The following is a 23,839-nucleotide window of genomic DNA, read 5'->3' as shown; positions in this document are numbered from 1 at the left end:
GCAACCAGTGAGCTTTTAACTTGAGGGATTCCACATGACTGCCAATGATCATGCGGTTTACCAACAGGACCTGCTGTTGAAATCACAACCTCTTTCACCGTGAGTTACTACCTGCCGATTCTGTAAGATTTATCGCCCACGCTCCTCTCTCGGCGGAGCCTMATTTTTTGGGGGGCTGCCCTGTAAACTGTGCACTGAAGCGCTGTGAATAAAATACTACTCTGCTCTTCCTCACTGCTCCCGACATGTCTCTGTACTGTAATCAGATGCTTAATGGGTTGACATTTTTTTACCAGCCTTGTTACGGCAAACCTTTTAAAGTGGCTCCCTGTGTTATCTCGTCACTTTCTCCACCTAGGTTGGCATCTGAAGTTTCACTTTGTTCCCCGTTGTGTACAGTGTACTTACTCCAGGGTGGTGGGAGAGAAGCGCCGAGCATTTAAGACAGCCAGACATGCCTGCACTCAGTACTATTGTCAGTCGTTTTTTGCAGCATCGGAATATAGGCTAGTAGCAGTTGCAGGCTTTGCTGTTTTAGTAGCAATGGATTCAGTCAATCTGCACAAGGGATCCGAACTTCCTAACCTACATCCTAACATGCCTATATCTGTAGGCAGTGGACAGTACTGCTGCTCAGTGTGCCAGGGTTTAGTCAGCAGGTGTGTCAGATGCTGGGTACACAGAATGCAAATGCCCAGCAACATGCAAAGTGAGGGAAGATCCAGGTTCAGTGCCTCTGGGAACTCTTTTGGTGCTAAATATTTGCCATGTGTCAGCTACCTGGCTCAATAACTTGTTTTTATCTCTGGGTTATTCTTTTTCCCTCTCCCCCCCCACCACATGATTACGCAAAGATGGCAAAGTGCTTCCCTCAGCTGTCCTGCTAATACTTACAGGCTATGAGGTATGAAGGGCCTTTTGAATTTGATCAGGCAGCCTTAATGGTGCACAAACCTGGATCGCTAATGAAATGTTACAAATCACCTCTTCTGAACACACTGGTTCTTTGAAGTCCTTGTCAGAAATCACACCAGTTGTGGGAACACTGTAGAGTGGAAGCAAATTAGGTCGTACTCTTTTGTCTATGACAGTTAAGAGAATATAGGGAATGCAGTCCTACACAATGCATGGCTAGGGCTTTTGCGGTGGCCGTATTACAGCCGTACCGGCAGTCGTGAGTCATGACCGCAGTCAAATTGTACGTGAACGATGGGTCACGGTAATCTCCTCTTATGCACTCTGGACAAGCATTGGCGGCGTCCAACTCGCTAATGTCCTTGTACTCAGCGCTCTATTGTCCCTCAACACTGACCGCAATGCAAATGCAAGAGAATATCATGCTTTTAAACTGAGTGGAAAACATGGTCGTTGTGGAGGTTTCAAAGCCAAACAATGAAATGGACAGCGCTTTCTAAGGTGATTTAATTCAAAACACCCATACACATATTAGAGCTTATGCGTAGGCCTATACAGTTAATTCGGAAAGTATTCAGATGTGGTGACAGTGCATGCCAGAGCAAAAACAAAGCAATGAGGTCGAAGGAATTGTCCGTAGAGCTCCGAGACAGGATTGTGTCGAGGCACAGATCTGGGGAACGGTAGCAAACCATTTCTGCAGCATTGAAGGTCCCCAAGAACACAGTGGCATCCATCGTTCTTAAATAGAAGTTTTGAACCAAGACTCTTCCTAGAGCTGGCCGCCTGGCCAAACTGAGCAATCGGGGGAGAAGGGCCTTGGTCAGGGACGTGACCAGGTACCCGATGGTCACTCTGACAGAGCTCCAGACTTCCTCTGTGGAGATGGTGGTGGTGGTGGTGGCGGCATCATGCTGTGTGGATGTTTTTCAGCGGCAGGAACTGGGAGACTAGTCAGGTTCGATGTAAAGATGAGCAGAGAAAAATAGAGATCCTGCTTCAGAGTGCTCAGGACCTCCGACTGGGGTGAAGGTTCACCTTACAACAGGACAGCGACCCTAAGCACACAGCCAAGACAACGCTGGAGTGGCTTCGGGACAAGTCTCGATGTCCTTAATTGGCCGAGCCAGAGCCCGGACTTGAATCCGAACAAACGTCTCTGGAGAGACCTGAAAATGGCTGCGCAGCATTGCTCCCATCCAACCTGACAGAGCTTGAGAGCATCTGCAGAGAAGAATGTGAGAAACTACCCAGATACAAGTGTGCCAAGTTTGTAGCGTCATACCCAAGAGGACTCGAGGTTGTAATCGCTGCCAAAGGTGCTTCAAAGTACTGAGGTAAAGGTCTAAATACTTATGTAAATGTGTTTGTTTTTTTATGTGCAAAATTTCTAACCCTGTTTTTGCTTTGTCATTATGGGGTATTGTGTAGATTGGGGGGGGGGTTTAATACATTTTAGATAAGGCTGTAACGTAACAAAGTGGAAAAAGTCAAGGGGTCTGAATATTTCTGAATTCACTGTATATGATCCCGAACCCCCCCTAGCTAGTAGGCTATTATTCATTAAAATAAAAGTGATTTAATTGGTCTCGCCTAAATTCTCCTAATTTCCTTTGGTGTGGACTGTATTATTTTACATGCTGGATGGACTAGTTACCTTACGCTATGCTCCAAAATGTATATCCATGGGTCTGGGAGAGAACATAGACTTAGGCGATGCTGTTGGTTCGCTGATTGTGCAGGGCGGCCTACAGAATTAGCCTACAAATATAGTGAACCGTTTTGGAGTGCCATGGCATAGTGAGTTTGGGTGGAATATCACCCGTTGCGCAGCGAGAGGTTGCATGCTCCTCAAACAGTGGTTGATGCGTGAGTTGAAATAAGTGTTTTTATAAGCCCAGACATTTCCATATGCAATCCTGTGTGAAAGCAGAGTTTTGATGGTTGCCACTAAAAAAGAGGATCCCAGCTGCTGCTATATTTCTCTGCTGCTTCTTAAGAACGTGCTTCGCTATAAAACCGGAGTAGCCTACCTGGCATGGTTGGCAAACGAACAGTGGGAAAGTGGCCTCCGTTCGCTATTCAAGTGCATACGGATAGCAACTGTTTTTGACCCTGTTCCTGCACATTTTGATAATAGGCCATTCAAAATCGAAACGAATGTTACGTATTAGTAAAGACAAGAACATTGACTCGTTTGATGGACCTCGTTTTGAGAGAACGTGTGCAGCCTGAGGCAAGGAACACAGCGCAAACTTCAGCTACTTTCTCAAATAATCAATTGCCTATAGTTGCAYAAAGCAGCCCGTATGTTTTAATTTCTAAGACATTCTAAGGTTTTGTATCATTCCAAACTTAAGTTGCCAAATAACTCTAAGTCTAGCATATAGGATCTGTTTCAAATAATCACTTTTGCGCTCAACATAGCCACTTCATATGCACACTCTCGCCGAAATGGGGGAAAAATATCCTTTCTATTTTATTCCGCCAAGTTAAATTATATTCTTCTTACTATAAAATAATAGCACTGGACTTAAGCATATCCGGCCAGCTAAATGAACAAGCATATGGCATGGAGCATAGCCAGAGAACATAGTTGGTCGACTCATTCTGTTCTTCCGTTAAAAAATAAACTTCATACCGTGTTTCTTTAGACCTGCCTRAAATAAATAATGGATGTATTGTTATGGTGTATATTAAATAGGTTTATTAGACTTATTCCAAATGTGTATGTTCCACAGGCGTGGCCTTGTATGTGTGGCGGCCTGGAGATGCTAAACGTGTTTGTTAATTAATGGCCAGTTACCGTGAGACAGGAAGTCAATTGCATGACAATAACCGGCTGATAAAGTTTCATGACTGCCACAGCTCTATGCATGACAGATCCCCGAAGGAATAACTGAGTTGCAGTACATCTCCTAATGATTTGGATCAGGTAGTACCTCTTGAAGTGCATCTTGACTATATCAAACGTAACTCATTCCGTGCAGATTGTGAAGTACACCCAAGGGTTTCCTGACTTTCTGAGGCATTCCAGAACTACTTCCAACACCTGAATGGTGTCACTCTGCCTTTTCTTCAGTGGTATTCCCCCCAAAAAACTTTTTCTAGTCTGCGTTAATTGTAGCACCTCTCCCGTCTCCGAACGGGGACCTAAGCAGTGTGCTGCACCCCACCGCTGCTTCCTATATCCCGCCCCGCCATCAGCTCTCCTTCTCTCCCCTCTATTCAGTCTGCTTCAAATGACTCTGACAGCCCTCATTAATTGTGTATGATAACACAAGTCCCTTTGCACGTGATGGGTCACGCCGTTCTGTAGAGGGAGGAGCAGATCTCAGTGAATGTGTCAGTGAGTGAATCTCTGCGGATCCCTCGTCTTTTCTCTCCCACTCTCAAGGGGGATATCTGCCAGCCGCTCCCTCTCCAGAGTCGTAGATAAGATTTGAGGGCTGAATAAATGCGGCACTGTTTAACCATTGGGCTCTGTCAAGCCAATAAACCACCCTTTTGTTACTGTAGAGAAATGGACCAGGCACATTTTTACGCTGACGGGGCAAAATGTGAAGCTGTGTGGGGGGGGGGAATGCAGACTACAGAGTCCAGCATCTGTTCTGGGGGCAACCAAACAGTGATTACTTGGGTTAAAACAAATGCTGAAGTAGCGTTAGCCTAGGCTCTAGCTCGATCCCCAGGTCGGGGAAACTGGGTTGGATGATTTGGGAGAGCGGTGCAATAAGACTGTGGTTCATAAAGTTTAGCACGCCTAGGCTACGACTAGCTAATTAAAAATGAGAAGCACGGCAGGCAGAGACGAGCCAAAGTGCGCTGGACTTGTCTCGGCCTGGCGTATCGCATACATCAGGGCATCACTCACACTTTAACATAGCCCCTCAGGCTTGTGTGAAACCTTTCTGAAGTCAAATTGGGCCTGGTCTCGTGTTATAGGCAGAGAGCTGTAAGGTTTGGGGGGTTTTGAGGCCTCCGCTTTGAACTGGGCAATTAGTCAGTATTTCGGTGGAGAAGATCGCCTTACCTGGTTTTCCCGATTGTAAATCCAGAGCAGATTCAATTAACTTGACTCACTCTTGTGGTATGTCAAGCATGTGGATGCAGCAAGCCAACACTTGAAGTTATCACTCTCCTGCCTGACCTGTGGAGTTCCAACTAACTGCTCGATGGATAAGTTACAGTACATTATGGTTGATTTTAAAAGTTTATTCCCATTCATCAGTGTGTTGTATTTTATATCCAGGATAAAGACAAGTATGCATGAAGGTGCCATAAATGTTCCATTACAGTCCCTCTATCTTGTCTCTCTCTCTCTCCAGGTATATCCAGGTTTGATGGTCACCGCAGGCCTTATCCACTACGTGCTGAACCTGCTCCACTTGACGGTGCACATCCGGGATGTGTGCGTCTTCCTGGCGCCCGTGTTCAGTGGCCTGACATCCATCTCCACCTTTCTGCTGACGCGGGAGCTGTGGAACCAGGGGGCGGGGCTTCTGGCAGCCTGCTTTATCGCCATCGTTCCCGGGTACATCTCCCGCTCTGTGGCCGGCTCCTTCGACAACGAGGGCATTGCCATCTTCGCCCTCCAGTTCACCTACTACCTTTGGGTAAGCCTGCGTCTTCCGGGTTTGAACGTCATCCTTTTAGAAATCCCTTTTTAGATCCTTTATGGCTACGGGTGTTTCTCAATACGGGTGCTACCGTGTGCCACGCTCTCTGAGGATGTTCTTGTGAGGACGACAGTGTGGAGAATGCGTGTGACAGTGTGGAGAATGCAAACATTGCGTTTGAGATGCACTCGCACTCCCCCCATACTGTGTTACCTCACGCTTCTCCTCCCCATTCACTGAGCCTTTTTTCCCAGCCAGGGCAATGGCAATAGAGACAAGATATACACAAAGCAAACATTTTACTTTAAAACTATCAGCTAGCTGTATGTGAATCGTAATAATGTAACTAACCAGATTAACAGGCAAAAATGTCCTAAAACTAATTATGCAAGGTTTATTCTTCGTGGTTAACTAGCTAGCTATTGACTTACTAGGGCTTGCAATCTACACACACTGCAGTAGGTATTGTAGATAAGTAAGCATCCCAAAATTAATACAGCGTGTATTAACGTATCAAGATAAAATATTGTAGTCCGGCATCGTATGAGATGTGAATAGGCAACATTTTCTCTCGCTTCAGCTCAAATCATTTCCAAAAATGTTGCGTTATTTTTGACGTGGTTACGTCATATTTTTTCAAAATATGTACAAACGGAGTACGCATTCGTGAAGCGTGCTCCTTTTCACCTACTTTGATTTGGACTCGTACTCTGACCAAATTTGCGTGCTCGGAGAACGGTAGTATGCATTTTGAGGAAACACCCTACATTTAGGGGTGGTTTCCCAGACAGATTAAGCCTTGTCCTGGACTAAAAAGCAAGTTCAATGGAGAATTTCCATAAAAAAAAATATATGTTTTTAGTCCAGAACTAGGCTATATCTGTGTCCAGGAAACCGCCTCGATCTTTTTCAGTGTGTTTTTCGATTTGTATACTCATGGCCCATTGATGTGAAGAGGAACGTTCTATTTGACAAGATTTGCAGTCAATGCGTTAACTGCTTTGGTGTGGTTAAATGATTGCTACACTGTGAACCTTCACTCAGTCTCCTGACTGTCTGGTTTCAGTTGCTGCTGGTGATCTTAAAAAAAAAAAGAAAGAAGCGATATCTAAGGTTGGAGGTGAAATGGATTTCTTTATTTACCATACTTGGACAGTCCATTCAATTGAACAGTGACCTTTTTTTTGATCTTATCACCCAAAAAACTGCCTTGATAGGCTTAGCGGAATGTCGGAGAATATGACCAGACATTGGATAAGCGAACGTAGACAAGGTGAAAGGATTATGAGCACAATGGCTTACGAAATGGGCCATCTGCTGTAGGAGGATTCTAGGCAAAAGAATCTCCCATATTCACATTATTTGCCCTCAGTGCGTGTCCTCTCCCTTCAATCACAATAGAGTCACAGCCTCGCACACACCGCTCTACTCCCTCCCACATTTTGTACATTATGCTCCCTGATGACTTGAGGCCGAGGCAGGTGCATAGAAAATTGAGAGAAATTTGAAGTGCATTGTAAATGGTCAAATTTGGCATTAATCAGCATTCGTTTCCCCCCCTTATCAAAGTCGACCTTGGCAGGGGGCGCCTGGCTCCCCATCAATTCCCTCGATTCATTTCACTTGGGTGGCATTTAAGCCCCTCGAGACAAGCTGAGAATCGTAAGGATCCCTCCACACCAAGTCATCCTTGAGGATTTTTCAGGAGTAAAACTGAACAGCGCTGCTAACAAACAAAAGTTATTTATTTGTATTTTTTCCTTCCCTCCTCCCAAGGACACACCGGCGTTCACTCAGGTAAACGTGGCGCGGGCTCTCTCTCCCACCATGCTTCACTTGTTATTTTTGTCACCGGTGGCAAGCTCTGCAGGACTCTGTGTTTTGTGCRTTGTTCCTCAACTTTTTTTGTCTTTACATTTATCAGTCAGTAGATTTCTTTCAGCTTGACCAACTAAGTACGGACATATTGAGCTCCTGAGGGGACTTGAGACCCCAACGGTTGCTCCCATAGCTTGAATACCCATGTCAGGGTTCATGGCTCTGGGGGGGTCACGTTAATTAACTCAAGCGAGTGTGACTGAGCTGATAACGCCACTTGGTTTGAAGAGCTTCGGCATTCATTAACCAGCCACACACCCTGGAGTTGTGTGACAGAGCGTTTAACCTCCCGCCTAGAGGGCCACAGAGAACCTCCCACATTATGGGTGTGATTGTCAGTCATGACTGACTCCTGACCCAGGGGGGGGGGGGGGGCACCACTGTTGTGATATGAAACGCAGACAGCCAATGTATAGTTTGCTCAATATGGTGCATTATGCATTTACTCGCGTACCACTAAAACGCTACCGGGGACATTGTCTGTAATGTTAGTATGATTACTTGGAATCCTGCAGTGTCTGATTTGTGATGAAGTGTTTTCCTTGTCATAAGCTGCCTTCTCTGTCATAATTTCACAATGATTTGATACGGATCATTTTTATATTTGGTTTAGGCAGAGCTGTTGCATCTGCAGCGTCATAAGAGCTTTTAATTGTCATTCCACATGGACCATGTCTGTCTTAAAACGAACCAACACGACGAGTGCATCCCAAATGGCATGGTACTTCCTATATAGTGCACTTCTGTTAACCTGGGCCCTGGGCAAAAGTAGTGCACTATAGGGAATAGGGTGCCATGATTTGGAATGCAGACGATGAGTGTTCCAGGTGACCCCCACCGGCAAGAGCCCCGAAAAAACTATCATCCTGGCTACGCGTCACTGCTTTCCATTATAAGTCTCATTTACCCACTTTTATCTTAGCGCTTTCACCCTCTCTCTCTCTCTCTCTCATTCTCTTTAGCCGATCCCTCCTCGCATGCTGAAATGGGAGCCTCTCCCAGGCTTCTTCCCCAATCTTCATTATCCCTCTCCTTCATTTTATCTGCTAATAACCCATTCAACTCCAGCCGCTTAATCTGCCTGGGTCGGCCCCCCTGCCTCCCCTCCCTAATCTATAATTGAATCCTCTCGCACCCCAGAGACCTGCCCCTTTTTAACACTAGCACTCCCCGCTACCCCCTCCCCCCTAACCCCTCTCCACTGTGCTTACATTGTTGTCACACTAATTTCACAGTTTCTCCAGGCTCAAATTTAATTAGCCCTGCTTGTATCGCTGTGTGAGGGGAAGTAAACGAGAGATGTATTTGAACATGAGCGATCACATGACCGTGTGAGGAGTAGAGACGTATGTCAACATGACCATGCAATTGCTCTGCGTAGTAGTCTCGGGCCCTGGTAGGTTCTATGCTAGCTCCCTTTTTAATTGTCTGTGTCACTGAGAAGGCTTCTGGTGTTCCTCAGTTGCCTACATCTTTGTCACTTCCCTCATTATTACCTGTGAGGAGATGTGTAGTTTCACACTTGGGTCAAAACCAGATGGAGCCTCATCGGTGCGAACGAGCATGACATGGTAACTGTTTTGGGTTGGTTTTAAAAATCGATGGGAGGATGGAGGTTTTCGCTGCTCAGCTGAGGCTCTGGTGGGTATTCGGACCATGCCTGCTTTCCCCTGCTGATCAATCAATCCTCGTCAGCAGGTCAAGTGACTGTAATGTGTCTCTCAGACGGCGTTCGATAAAACAGTCTGTGCCCCCACCTGCCCTGCACCCTGCCATCACTTTCCCACAGTGTCATGAAAGGTAAAATGGGCTATCTGTCAGACATGGTCCCTTTTTTAATGTGTTGGCTGTGGGGTGAGACCAGGGAACCAGAAGTCCCAGCTAGTGTGTCAGGAGCAGACTAATATGCTTTGGCAGCCCTCTCTTTAAACACTAGCAAGGCCACTGGGCTTGAGTCAATAACAGGGTGCGCTCTCAGAGCATTGGCAGACCAGCTGGCAAGTGTCTTCACGGACATTTTCAATCTCTCCTTGTCCCAGCCTAATCCCAACATGTTTCAAATTGGCCACCATTGGCTATGTTCCCAAGAACTACAAAATGCCTAAATTGGCCCCTCATGGGTGTGACCTTAGTTCCCTCCTATACTCTCTAGTCACAATAACGGTGTGGCCACGCACGACTCATCGTCAAGTTTGCTGACGACACAATGGTGGTAGGCCTGATCTCCGACTGTGATGAGACAGCCTACAGGGAGGTGGTCAGAGACTTGGCAGTGTGATGCCAGGACAACGGCCTCTCCCTCATCGTCAGTAAGATCAAGGAGCTGATCGTGGACTACAAGAAAAAGGACAGAGCATGCCCTCATCCATGTCGACGGGGCTGTAGTGGAGTGACTTTTCCGCTTCAGGAGGCTGAAAAGATTTGGCGTGGTCCCTCAGATCCTCAGTTATCCAGCTGCACCATCGAGAGTATCTTAACTGGCCAAATCACCGCTTGATATGGCAAATGCTCCGCCCTCTACCGCAAATGGCTACAGAGGGTGTTACGGACGGACCAGTACATCACTCCCTGTCATCCAGTACCTCTATCAGGCGGTATCAGAGGAAGATCTGATAAATTGCCAAAGACTTCAGCCATCCAAGCCATAGGACTGTTCACTCTGCTACTGTCCGGCAAACGGTACTGGTGCATCAACTCTCGGACCAACAGGCATTCTCTCAACCAGTTTCACCTGGTATGCTTTTCCAACAGTCTTGAAGGAGTTCCCACATATGCTGAACACTTGTTGGCTGCTTTTCCTTCACTCTGCGGTCCAACTCATTCCAAAATGTCTCAATTGGGTTGAGGTCAGGTGATTGTGGAGGCCAGGTCATCTGATGCAGCAATACATCACTGACCTTCTTGGTCAAATTGCCCTTACAGGTGTGTTGGTTCATTGTCCTGTTGAAAACAAATGATAGTCCCACTAAGCACAAATCAGATGGGATGGCGTATCGCTGCGGAATGCTGTGGTAGCCATGTTGGTTAAGTGTGCCTTGAATTCTAAATAAATCACTGACAGTGTCAGCAGAAAAGCACCCCCACACCATCACACCTCCTCCTCCATGTTTCACAGTTGGAACCACACATGCGGAGATAATCTGTTCACCTACTCTGCATCTCACAAAGACATGGTGGTTGGAACCAAAAATCTCAAAATGGGACTCATCAGACCAAAGGACAGATTTCCACCGGTCTAATGTCCATTGCTCGTGTTACTTGACGCAAGCAAGTCTCTTCTTATTGGTGTCATTTAGTAGTGGTTTCTTTGCAGCAATTTGACAATGAAGGCCTGATTCACGCAGTCTTCTCTGAACAGTTGATGTTAAGATGTGTCTGTTACTTGAACTCAGTTAAGCATTTATTTGGGCTACAATCTGACGTGCAGTTAACTCTAGTTAACTTATCCTCTGCAGCAGAGGTAACTCTGGGTCTTCCTTTCCTGTGGTGGTCCTCATGAGAGCCAGTTTCATCATAGCACTTGATGGTTTTTGAGACAGCACTTGAAGAAACATTCAAAATTCTTGACATTTTCCGGATTGACTGACCTTCATGTCTTAAAGTAATGATGGACTGTTGTTTCTCTTTGCTTATTTGAGCTGTTCTTGCCATAATATGTACTTGATCTTTTACCAAATAGGGCTATCTTCTGTATACCTTGTCACAACACAACTGATTGGGTTAGACGCATTAAGAAGGAAAGAAATTCCACAAATGAACTTTTAACAAGGCACACCTGTTCATTGAAATGCATTCCAAATACATGCACAACCTCATGAAGCTGGTTGAAAGAATGCCAATCGTTTGCAAAGCTGTCATCAAGGCAAAGGGTGTCTACTTTGAAGAGTCTAAAATCAAAAATATATTTTGATTTGTTTAACACTTTTTTGGTTACTACATGATTCCATATGTGTTATTTTATAGTTTTGATGTCTTCACTATTATTCAACAATGTAGACAATAGTAAAAATAAAGAAAAACCCTTGAATGAGTAGGTGTGTCCAAACCTTTGACTGGTTCTGTACCCTTTTGTTTGTTTTTCCAATCTGGGTGACACTGTTTGATGTTGTCCTTTGGCCAAGTCAACCCATTGATCCTCATAAATTAGCACCGTTTTTTAAAAATATATTTTATTTTAGCATTTTATGACCATCTGTCACAGCAAGCAAACAGACACCCTTGCTCTTCTGCTTGCTCTCTTCTTCAGCAGAAAAGAAGACAACTTTATAGACTACCTTAACTGAACCATTGGAGTTGTCCTGAGGCAGAATTTTATCTTCTACCCCCTTGTATCTTCAGTAAACTCTCTTTACCTGTTGAGAGTGTGTGTTGGGAGCGTGCATGCTGTTATGTATGTGCCATATGGTCGTTCTTTAAATCAGGTTAGTGTCTCCACCCTGGTGTATTCTTTAGGGTCATCAGGAGCTTTCCTATGGGCTCCCTGGTGGGTTGTCTCTGGGTGGTGGTGGCGCACCCTGTGGTCAGGCCATGGAGCTGGGGGACTGGGCCATCTGGTCCCTCATAGACTGGACACTGCTCAGGATCTTCTTCTGATGGCCGACCAGATAGCCCTATTCTGGCTTACTCCAAGCCAGAAGACCGCTAAATAGTTAACTACAGTGCCTTCAGAAAGTATTCACACCCCCGGATTTTTTGTTGTTGTTGCACGTTTTGTTAGCCTGAATTTGAAATTGAATTAATCTTGCAAATTTTTTGGGGGGGTCCACTGGTCTACACACACTACCTGCTGTTTAGTGACATTTTTACAAATGAATTCAATTTGAAAAGCTGAAATGTCTTGAGTCAATTAGTATTCAATCCCTTTATGGCAAGCCTAAATAAGTTCAGGAGTAAGAATTGGCTTAACAAGTCACATGGACTTTTGAATGACTACCATTGTACCCTTCACATACAATTGGTCTCTCAAATAGGCAGTGCGTTTCAAACACAGATTCAACCACAAAGACCAGGGCGGTTTTCCAATGCCTCGCAAAGAAGGGCACCTATTAGTAGATGGGTAAAAAAAACAGCAGACATTGAATATCCCTTTGAGCACAGTGAAGTTGTTAATTACACTTTGGATGGTGTATCAATACACCTAGTCAGTACAAAGATGCAGGCGTCCTTCCTAACTCAGTTGCCAGAGAGGGAAGGCAACCGCTCAGGGATTTCATCATGGTGATTTAGAACAGAGTTTACCAAGGATGGATCAACATTGTAGTTACTCCACAATACTAACCTAATTGACAGAGTGAAAATAATGACGCCTGTACACAATAAAATWAAATACAAAAAAATGTGGAAAAGCAATTAACTTTGTCTTGAATACAAAGTGTTATGTTTTGGACAAATCCATTACAACACATTACTGAGTACCACTCTCCATATGTGACCGACCGCCTTAATTCGGTCTTATGTAGCAAAATTTAAAATTGTGTTAATTACATTTGATAAAAGCGGAGACAGAGCAACAAAATTGTATATTATACACTGCATTTGAGGAACAATGGGAAAGTAATTTTGCTTTGGAAGTTGATCACCTTGTAACCTCACTTTTGAGAAAATGGTCTTTGAATGTTTTGGTAAACCTACTGAAGAGCTCTTCGGTCTACACCCATTTAGCATCGTTCACACCCTCTTAAGCTTTAGCCCCACCCATCTCTTTTAAGGGTTGATCCGAGTGTTCTGCCCTAACAGCAGTCAAGCACCCAAGCTAACTGGGTACCTTGCTAGCTACTTCCAGGCACAAATGAAAGAACAGCTCACTGACCATTTCCTCGCCCTAGCAAAGCTGGTTAGCCTGTTTTTATTTTATTTAGAGTGTTGGTGACTGCAACTGTGCTGCCGGGAACAATTTGCTCTCTTTGCCAGCGTTTACTGACGTATTCAACGGGTGTTGAGCATTTGTAAATTCGTCAGTTATTCTGCGCTCTGGTACACTGACGAGAATGCTCTGAAATTGGAGTGGATAGCCAGAGCTACGTCTAGCAACAATTGTCGGAAGTGACATTCTATTGAAATGGTTACTTGCATAGTCTTTTAAGACATGTAGTTAACTAGCTAGCTAGGTAAACAATGAACCATACTCCCAACTCATGACGTTACTACCCTGCATGAATCTGCAGGTAGCTAACCAACCAGGTTCAATGTTAGGTAGCTAACATTAGGCTATAACTAGCAAAGCAAATGGCTCTGAGATACAAACAATAAGATCATGCCAGCTAACGTTAGCTAGCTAGCTAACAGTACACTTTAACGTGAAATGAAAGCAACTTTCTGTCATGGACTCTTCTCTGTCATGGTTGCCCTTAGTTTGAAGATGTATTCTGGAGACGGGTGTTTTCTCTTAGCTATCATACTCGAATTCCACTGATTTCAAAACTCTGTCCTCCAGAGTGGAGTGCAACATGTATGCAGATCTACAAGGCAATATATTGTCCAATATAGCTGCGTTAGACAGGATTACCAATACGTACTGACCAGCTCAAATAGACAGAAGCGTGGTATATGACAGACCAATCCGAACTCATCTCTCGGCATGTCCGGCCAACTCATTATCACAGCCAATCCTGGCTAGAGGGAAGGTTGCTGTTTCTTTGTGGCTAAAGCAACTAGGCTTGTAATATAACAATTTTGTTCGTGTTTACAGATGGCATGAAAGTTCACATGTTCCAGGAGGCTTTTCCCGACAAACGCATTTTGATTAAAAAAAGGTTACGTTCAAATGGCTCTCCTGTGAAGTAGTGACCCACGACATGCTCCTAGTTTCCTGAAACGAGTCACATTTTTAAGCGTAGTGGTGGCTGCATCATGTTATGGGTATGCGCGTAAAAATTAAGAACTGGGGAAACCGAATGGAGCTAAGCACAGGCAAAACCTGGTTGTCTGCATACCAACAGACACTGGGAGATCAATTCACCTTTCAGCAGGACAAATAACCTAAAACACAAGGCTTCCCAAGAAGACGGTGAATGTTCCTGAGTGGCCGGGTTAGTTTAGACTTAAATCTACGGCGAGACCTGAAAATGGTTGTCTAGCAATGAACAACTACGAATTTGACAGAGCTTGACGAATTTAGAAAGTAATAATTTGCAAATGTTGCACAATCCAGGTGTGGAAAGCTCTTACCCAGAAAGACGCTGTAATCGCTGCCGTAGGTGCTTCTTTAAAGTATTGACTTGGGTGTGAATAGTTAAGTAAATTATATTTTTATGTATTTGGCTTAAAATTAATGTTCATTAAATAAAAAACGTATTTACTTTGTCATTATGGGGTATTGTGTGTAGATGAGTGAGGGGGGGAAATCTATTTAATACATTTTGACTTCAGGCTGAAACAACGGAATATGTCAAGGGGTATTAATACTTTCTGAAGGCACTGTAATTGGTTACCCAGACTATCTGCATTGTGACCCAATCGTGAACTGACTCTATGCACAGTTGCAAGAACATATACAGTATAACACTCACACAATACATACACACACTTTCACACTCATATGCTGCTGCTACTCTGTGTATTTTACTCGTATTATCTATCCTGATGCCTAGTCATTTTACCCTGCCTTTTATGTAGATATCTACTGCAAATACCTTGTATCCGTACACAGGGTTATGGTACTGGGACTCCCTATGTTTGTATGTATGTATGTATGTATGTATGTACAGTTGAAGTCGGAAGTTTACATACACCTTAACCAAATACATTTAACCTCAGTTTTTTCACAATTCCTGACATTTAATCCTAGTAAAAATCCTTTGTTTTAGGTCAGTTAGGATCACCACTTTTATTTTAAGAATGTGAAATGTCAGAATAATATTAGAGAATTATTTATTTCATCACATTCCCAGTGGGTCAGAAGTTTACATGCACTCAATTAGTATTTGGTAGCATTGCCTTTACATTGTTTAACTTGGGTCAAATGTTTTGGATAGCCTTCCACAAGCTTCCCACAATATGTTGGGTGAATTTTGGCCCATTCCTCCTTACAGAGCTGGTGTAACTGTGTCAGGTTTGTAGGCTTCCTTGCTCGCACACGCTTTTTCAGTTCTGCCCACAAATTTTCTATAGTATTGAGGTCAGGGCTTTGTGATGGCCACTCCAATACCTTGACTTTGTTGTCCTTAAGCCATTTTGCCACAACTTTTTGGAAGTATGCTTGGGGTCATTGTCCATTTGGAAGACACATTTTTGACCAAGCTTTAACTTCCTGACCGATGTCTTGAGATGTTGCTTCAATATATCTACATAATTATCCTTCCTCATGATGCCATCTATTTTGTGAAGTGCACCAGTCCCTCCTGCAGCAAAGCACCCCCACACCATGATGCTGCCACCCCCGTGCTTCACGGTTGGGATGGTGTTCTTCGGCTTACAATCTTCCCCCTTTTTCCTCCAAACATAACGATGGTCATTATGGACAAAAATGTATATTTTTGTTTCATCAGACCAAAGGACTTTTATCCAAAAAAGTACAATCTTTGTCCCCATGTGCAGTTGCAAACAGTAGTCTAGCTTTTTTTATGGCGGTTTTGGAGCAGTGGCTTCTTTCTTGCTGAGCGGCCTTTCAGGTTATGTCGATATAAGACGCGTTTTTCTGTGGATATAGACACTTTTGTACCTGTTTTTTCCATCTTCACAAGGTCCTTTGCTGTTGTGCTGGGATTGATTTGCACTTTTCACACCAAAGTACATGTACAAACCAAAGTACAAACCATAAGCAAATAGGTAAACTGATATGACTAAAGAGTTAATCAGGGTGATTTTTCCACATAGACAGGTATTTTCCTTTCCATGGTAACAAGATCTTATCTTTTTTGCTAACTTTCTATAAAAAATGTATTGGAGTGAGATCATTTTCTTTTGGGATTTGTATACCGAGTATGTCCACATCTCCGTCAGACCATTTAAATGGTAAAGTACACGGTAATATAAAATGTGCATGTTTTTTTTTTGTGATCCAATACGTAATATAGTACACATCATAATTTGGTTTTAATCCAGAAGTTAGCAAAAGTATCTAGATCCTCTATGAGGCTGTGGAGGGATTCTAATTGTGGTTTTAAAAGAAAAAATGACTCATCAGAGTACAATGACACCTTAGTTTAAGTCACGGATGGCTAATCCCTTAACATTATTGTTGGATCTAATTTGAACAGCTAACATTTCGATGGCAATAATAAGTAGCAATGCCGATAGTGGACAACCTTGTTTTACTCCTAGGTAGTTTAACACTTTCTGAGACGTAGCCATTATTTATTATTTTACACCTAGGGTAACTATACTTAACTTTAACCCATTTTATAAGAGATTCCCCAAAATTGAAAATTGAAATGTATAAACTCCAGTTGTACTTTATCAAAAGCCTTTTCAAAATCAGCTATGAAAACCAGGCCTGGTGTCCCCGATATTTCATAGAATTCTATTGTTTCCATTACTGTTTCCATTACTCCATTACAAAAAAATCAACTGTCTGATTAGGATGAATAATATCTGACAATACTTTAATTCTATGCACTATGCATTTTGCTAGGATTTTTGCATCACAACACTGAAGTGTAAGAGGCCTCCAATGTTTTAAATGGACTGGATCTTTATATATACCACTTGGGTCCTGTTTCAGTGAGAATGACCTTGTGTGTTCAATAATCTACCATTTTATATAGGAGTGGTTAAAACATGCTAATAATGGTCCTCTGAGTATATCAAAAAAAGTTTGCTATACTTMCACTGGTATGCCRTCCAGCCCTGGAGTTTTCCCAACCTTAAAGGCTTTAATTGCATCAAGAAGTTCCTCCTCTGTAATTTGGCCTTCACATGAGTCTTTCTGTACAGATGTTAGTTTTACATTATTATGAGGGGAGAAATCAATACACTTAGCTTGAGTTAGTGGAGATGGAGGAGACAAACTAAAACATATTCTTAAAGTACTTCCTCTTTTCAAAATATCATTCAGTGACTCATGCGTGACTCCATTTGTAACAAGTTTCAAAAATGTTTTCAGTAATGAAGATTGTAAATCTTCAATTAAGACTTAATGAAAATACTGTTTGGATTCACTGGGATTAGTATGCTGTTCCACTAACACTTTTTTTCCACAGCCTWATTCTAAAATGGATAAAATCTACATACAATAGCCCATAATGACAAAGTGAAAACCATTTTACAAATGTATTACAAATGAACAGGAACCTTATTTGCATAGGTATTCAGACCCTTTCTATGAGACTCAAATTGAGCTCAGGTGCATTCTGTTTCCATTGAGCATCCCTAATGTTTGTACAACTTGATTGGAAGTCACCTGTGGTAAATTCAATTGATTGGACATGATTTAGAAAGGCAYTCACCTGWCTATATAAGATCCAACAGTTGACTGTGCATATTAGAGCAAAAACCAAGCCATGAGGTTGAAGGAATTGTCTGTAGAGCTCCGAGACAGGATTGTGTCGAGGCACAGATCTGAGGAAGGGTACCAAAATATTTCTGCGTGTTGAAGGTCCTCAAGAACACAGTGGCCGCCGTCATTCTTAAATGGAAGAAGTTTGGAGCCACCAAGACTATTCCTAGAGCTGGCTGCCCAGCAAAACTGAGCAATCGGGGTAGAAGGGCCTTGGTCAGGGAGTTAACCAAAAACCCAATGGTCACTSWSWSWGWKYYYYTKTGGAGATGAGAGAACCTTCCAGAAGAACAACCAAATCAGGCACATGACAACCCGCTTGGAGTTTGCCAAATGGCACCTAAAGACTCTCAGACATGAGAAACAAAATTCTCTGGTCTGACGAAACCAAGATTGAACTCTTTGGCCTGAATGCCAAGCGTCACGTCTGGAAGAAACCTGGTACCGTCTGGAAGAAACCTGGTACCAGCCCTACAGTGACGCGTGGTGGTGGCAGAATGCTGTGGGGATGTTTTTCAGCAGCAAGGACTGGGAGACTAGTCAGGATTGGAGCAAAGTACAGAGATCCTTGATGAAAACAACCTGCTCAGGACCTCAGACTGGTGTGCCAAGCTTGTAGCTTCATACCCACGAAGACTCCAGGCTGTAATTGCTGCATAAGGTGCTTCAACAAAGTACTGAATAAAGGGTCTGAATACTTATGTAAATGTAGCTTTTCAGTTTTTTGAGACATTTGCAAACATTTCTAAACTGGGTTTTGCTTTGTCAGTTTACTGGTCCTTAAACGTTTGTCTGTTCTCTCCCTCATAGGTGAAGTCGATCAAAACCGGCTCGGTGTTCTGGTCCATTGGCTGCTGCATCTCCTACTTCTACATGGTGAGTGTCAAAGAGCCTTACTTGTTAGTCGGAAACACATAAACAGTGTCATTGATTTACACTAACGTAGCATCCCATCTCTGGGAATTGGAAGTCATGATTACATTAAGATAGCGTTGAGTGCGATCGTTGACGTCAAAAGCGGTAACGAGCGGCGTGAAATGGAGTCTGCACCGGCACGTTAAACGTTATTTATGAACCCCCCCCCCCCCGACCTTTTGGTCGATGGTGAGATAAGAGAAACAGCGCCAACTGCCTCCCAGACAGGTCTCTTTGTGTACGATTGGTGATGTTGAGTGCCTGCAATTATCTTCTGCTTCCAGCATCTTCAGTTAAATCTTCCCTCTGCTCGGGAAGAGACAGATGTCAAATGAAACGGATTATAGACATCCAGCTCCCATCGATCATGTCGGGGGCCCAGCATCCAAGCTCCGCAGGAAGATAAAGGGGAAAGCCACAAGCCACTAATGACCACATTTGAAAAGAGATGAGAGCGGGGAGATTTTCTACTGCGAGAACCCACACCAATTTTATAAGCCCCTCTCGTTCTCTCTCGCTCCTCAAAGATCTGKAGTGAGACTATTTCGACCATCCCCGCCATACGGTTCTGAGTAGAGGGAGTACAGCTATGACAGGAAGTGACTTTTTGGTAGCTTGTTAGAATCATTAACATGGCAGGTTAGGAAAAGGTTTACGGTTACGGTAAGCTAAAATGCTATCATAACCTTTACAAAAAGTCACTTCCGGTCATAGGTCTACTCCCTCTAGTCACAACCCCACTCTACCCATCCTCCCACCAACAGGGTTTGCAGGGTTTGCATACTCAACTAGCAAACCGGATCCGGACCCAGAAGAGGGTCAATACGGACCGCGGCTTCAACACCTGGTATCATATAAACACAAGACATGGAACAATATGTAGAATTGCAAAAAATGAGCTTTAAAATAGCAAATTGTCTGCTTAATGTGCTCAACTGTGTGAAATTTGGCTTTAAAACTAACATTTTCTCTCTGCCAACAAGAGGGGTGTGAACAGTTTCGGGGTTGGGGGTATGTTACTACGCCAATTTTTTAATTACACTATCCATCTGGACCTTTGCCACCTTGGAAATTTGTGTGACCGGACCTTCTCAAATAATACTTGATAGTAGTACCAAGCTGCAATATCTACCCCCTCCATCGTTTCTCCCCTCCCACTGTTGATTTTAAGGATACTCACTCACCCATGAGGCTTAATTGAACRTGACACATTTGCAATGCACAGTGAGAAATTCCGTTCTCGGCTCTGTCATCAGGCCGGGGAGGGAGAGAAGAAGCTCAGTTGAGACGTCATGATGGGCAAGACCTGCGGAAACCCCCACTGTGAGAGCTGCGTGACGTTCTAGCTCATGTCTCCCGGGAGAGATCGTGTTTTCCCTAAGTTCCTGTGACGACTGCCTCCTACCCCTTCTCCCTCCCCCAACCACGAGCATCATGGGAGCACTTCTGAAGTTCTTTTCACTCAAGTATTTATGAGGCATTCTCAGCAGCACAACTCGGCTCTTCAGGTGATTGTAAGACATACTGCTTTYTGGAGGTTATAATTAGAAGTAGAGTGATAAAATTTCAACTCAAAGCCCTTTTTTTTTTTTTTTATATATTTTTTTTTTTACAGTGAAATAATCTATCCAGAGCTTTGCAGCGACGCAGTGGTTCACCTACCTCCCCGGGCCCCACCTGCCTTTCAACAAAACAACTTTCCCCCACAAATAACGTTCTTTCTCAGTCAAGGCTCCAGCCCCAGCTTATATCCTTCACTCATGTCGTCTGATACCCCCTTAGGTGACCGACAGCATCTCAGGTTATTCTGTTTCCCGCATCCTACCCCCCCGCAGAGGTCCCTGAGCCTCTTTTAGCCGCCTTCTGAGGCAATCGAATCTAGCCCCGTAGCAAGACCCCTATGCCCTTTCATCACTGCAAAACCCTCCGTCTCCCTATGCTGCTTCATAGAAATAAGACCAGTGGAGCGTGAGTAAAGGATAATGGCTCCAGTCTAATGGTGTCTGGTTCTTTGCTGACCCCATTATGACTGCAGTAAGACCTGTCCATTAGGGTCACAGGGCCAAATGCTAACTTGAGATGCACTTGTTAGTACACACACTAACAGGTTAGCGTTGGGCCCATAGGAAGCCCTAACATAGTGTAACAGCCCTTCCTTCTCGTTGTATTGTAACAAACTGCTCGTCCTCCTGGTTGTATTGAAATATACAGAGAAAGTTCTTCCTCATTTGTATTGTAAGGGAATCTTCTCGAAGGACAACTGCCCTTCTCAGAAATACTGTCAGAACATGGCATGAAAGCCTTACAGTGATGTCACTTTGATTCAATACACCCAGATATGAGGATGTGGCTTATTTAATTAGGGAATCTACTAACCGCATTATCTCCAGCTTATAACGTTCCTGATAGTTACTATTGCCAGAAATAATTATTCTTAACTCAAAGCCATAGTAAGAAGTGGATTTCTTGAAATACATTAAGCAGGATGCATAGGGGCCTAACCAGAAAAAACATCGTTTTTTTCCCGATTGAGGCCTTTTTGTGATAAGTTTCCAGCTATAAGTTTTTTAGAACTGTGCTATATTGATAAGTACATTATAAACTCAGAAAAAAGAAACGTCCCTTTTTCAGGACCCTGTCTTACAAAGATAATTCGTAAAAATCCGAATTACGTCACAGATCTTCATTGTAGAGGGTTTGTACACTGTTTCCCATGCTTGTTCACTGAAACTTAAACAATTCATGAACATGCACCTGTGGAACGGTCGTTAAGACACTAACAGCTTACAGACGGTAGGCAATTAAGGTCACAGTTATGAAAAGTTAGGATACTAAAGAGGCCTTTCTACTGACTCTGAAAAACACCAAAAGATGCCTAGGGTCCCTGCTCATCTGTGTGAACGTGCCTTAGGCAAGGAGGCATGAGGACTGCAGATGTGGCCAGGGAAATAAATTACAATGTCCGTAGTGAGACGCCTAAGACAGCGCTACAGGCAGACAGGACGGACAGCTGATCTTCCTCGCAGTGGCAGACCACGTGTAACAACACCTGCACAGGATCGGTACATCCGAACATCACACTTGCGGGACAGGTACAGGATGGCAACAACTGCCCGAGTTACACTAGGAATGCACAATCCCTCCATCAGTGCTCACTGTCTGCAATAGGCTGAGAGAGGCTGGACTGAGGGCTTGTAGGCCTGTTGTAAGGCAGGTCCTCACCAGACATCACCGGCAACAACATCGCCTATGGGCACAAACCCGCTGGACCAGACAGGACTGGCAAAAAGTGCTCTTCACTGACGAGTCACGGTTTTGTCTCACCAGGGGTGATGGTCGGATTTGCGTTTATCGTCGAAGGAATGAGCGTTACATCGAGGCCTGTACTCTGGAGAGGGATCGATTTGGAGGTGGATGGGCCAGCATGGTCTGGGGCGGTGTCACAGCATCATCGGACTGAGCTTGTTGTCATTACAGGCAATCTCAACGCCATGCGTTACAGGGAAGACATCATACTCCCTCATGTGGTACCCTTCCTGGGTGGCAATACCACCAGCCATACTGCTTGCGCTGTGTGTGATTTCCTGCAAGACAGGAATGTCAGTGTTCTGCCATGGCCAGCGAAGAGCCCGGATCTCAATCCCATTGAGCACGTCTGGGACCTGTTGGATCGGAGGGTGAGGGCTAGGGGCATTMCCCTCAGAAATGTCCGGGAGCTTGCAGGTGCCTTGGTGGAAGTGTGGGTCAACATCTCACAGCAAGAACTGGCAAATCTGGTGCAGTCCATGAGGAGGAGATGCACTGCAGTACTTAATGCAGCTGTTGGCCACACCAGATACTGACTGTTACTTTTGATTATGACCCCCCCCACCCTCCCCTCCCCTTTTGTTCAGGGACACAATAGTCACCTGTCTGTGGAACTTGTTCAGTTTGTCTGTTGAATCTTATGTTCATACAAATATTTACACATTTTTGTTTGCTGAAAATAAATGCAGTTGACAGTGCGGAAGTTTCTTTTTTTTGCTGCGTTTATTTACTCTAACAGACATATTGATAGTGTATGCACCAGCTCTTTCAGCTACCTCAGTCTCTTAACAGACTTTATTTGGTAGTAAACAAGATATATTGTGCTTGGTGGTGCAGAGATCTGTCTGAGTAAAGAGTTGGTTCAAGCTTTGTGTTCGATATGGCTCGGTGACTCCAGAAGATTACTGGTTGCTTATTCAACCCTCAAAGCCATGTGGGGGCAGTAACACACACACACACACACACACACACACACACACACACACACACACACACACACACACACACACACAACGGTGAGGTCATTAACACAACGGTGAGGTCATTAGCAGTGCATGTGTGAGATGTTTGGTCAAATTACACTTTGCGGCCAGGAGGCTGCGTCAAGCGACCCTCAGCGCATTGATACTCTCCTCACTGATACGCCCCCCAGCAGTTCCTCTGGGTCGGCATTGTTTTCAATGAACAACCTCTTCTCTCTCAGAGAACCACTGCGGCTGTGTCAACACAGACAAGTAGCTCAAAACATATTTTTGTCATAGATGAGTGATTTGTGAATGAAATGTGTGATTGTCTGGCTAAGCAGGTGCGTGTGAGTATTATCCCCCTCCGACTGCTCTGCACATCCTACGTACCGCAGTTGATGTTTTTGTAGGGTATTTTATAGGCCCCTTGTTTCACGCTCCAAGTCAGACAGTGTTGATGCATCATTTCATGGAGCTTTTAAAGTTATTGATGCATTTTTACTTTGCGGTCACAGTGTTTAAACATGATTGCATTGGTTTGATATTGGTCCACTGCGTATTCCAATGCATTCCTGGTGGCGCGTGAGTGTTTTTGCTGATGGCTGTGTTTGTTGCAGGTGTCCGCATGGGGAGGATATGTCTTCATCATCAACCTGATCCCTCTGCATGTGTTTGTGCTGCTGCTCATGCAGCGCTACAGCAGGAGGGTCTATATCGGTGAGTGACCACAAAACACTTTCATCTGCCAAAAAGATGTGATCATAAACCCCCCTCCTACACTGAGTGTACAAAACATTAAGAACATT

General features: G+C 44.1%; 1 protein-coding gene across 1 annotated transcript in view; it reads left to right on the top strand.

Annotated features, from left to right (window-relative positions):
- Positions 1-23,839, top strand: part of LOC111954865 (dolichyl-diphosphooligosaccharide--protein glycosyltransferase subunit STT3B-like) — a 99,767-nt gene that overhangs the window by 48,895 nt on the left and 27,033 nt on the right. Inside the window, 3 exon segments of the mRNA XM_023974768.2 lie at positions 5,244-5,531; positions 18,658-18,723; positions 23,651-23,750. Coding sequence (XP_023830536.1) covers positions 5,244-5,531; positions 18,658-18,723; positions 23,651-23,750 — 454 coding nt within the window.

Source organism: Salvelinus sp. IW2-2015, linkage group LG30 (genome assembly GCF_002910315.2).
Source record: "Salvelinus sp. IW2-2015 linkage group LG30, ASM291031v2, whole genome shotgun sequence".
Classification (NCBI taxonomy): Eukaryota; Metazoa; Chordata; class Actinopteri; order Salmoniformes; family Salmonidae; genus Salvelinus; species Salvelinus sp. IW2-2015.
Note: the sequence above shows the minus strand (reverse complement) of the source record. Positions and strands in the feature narration are given on the sequence as shown.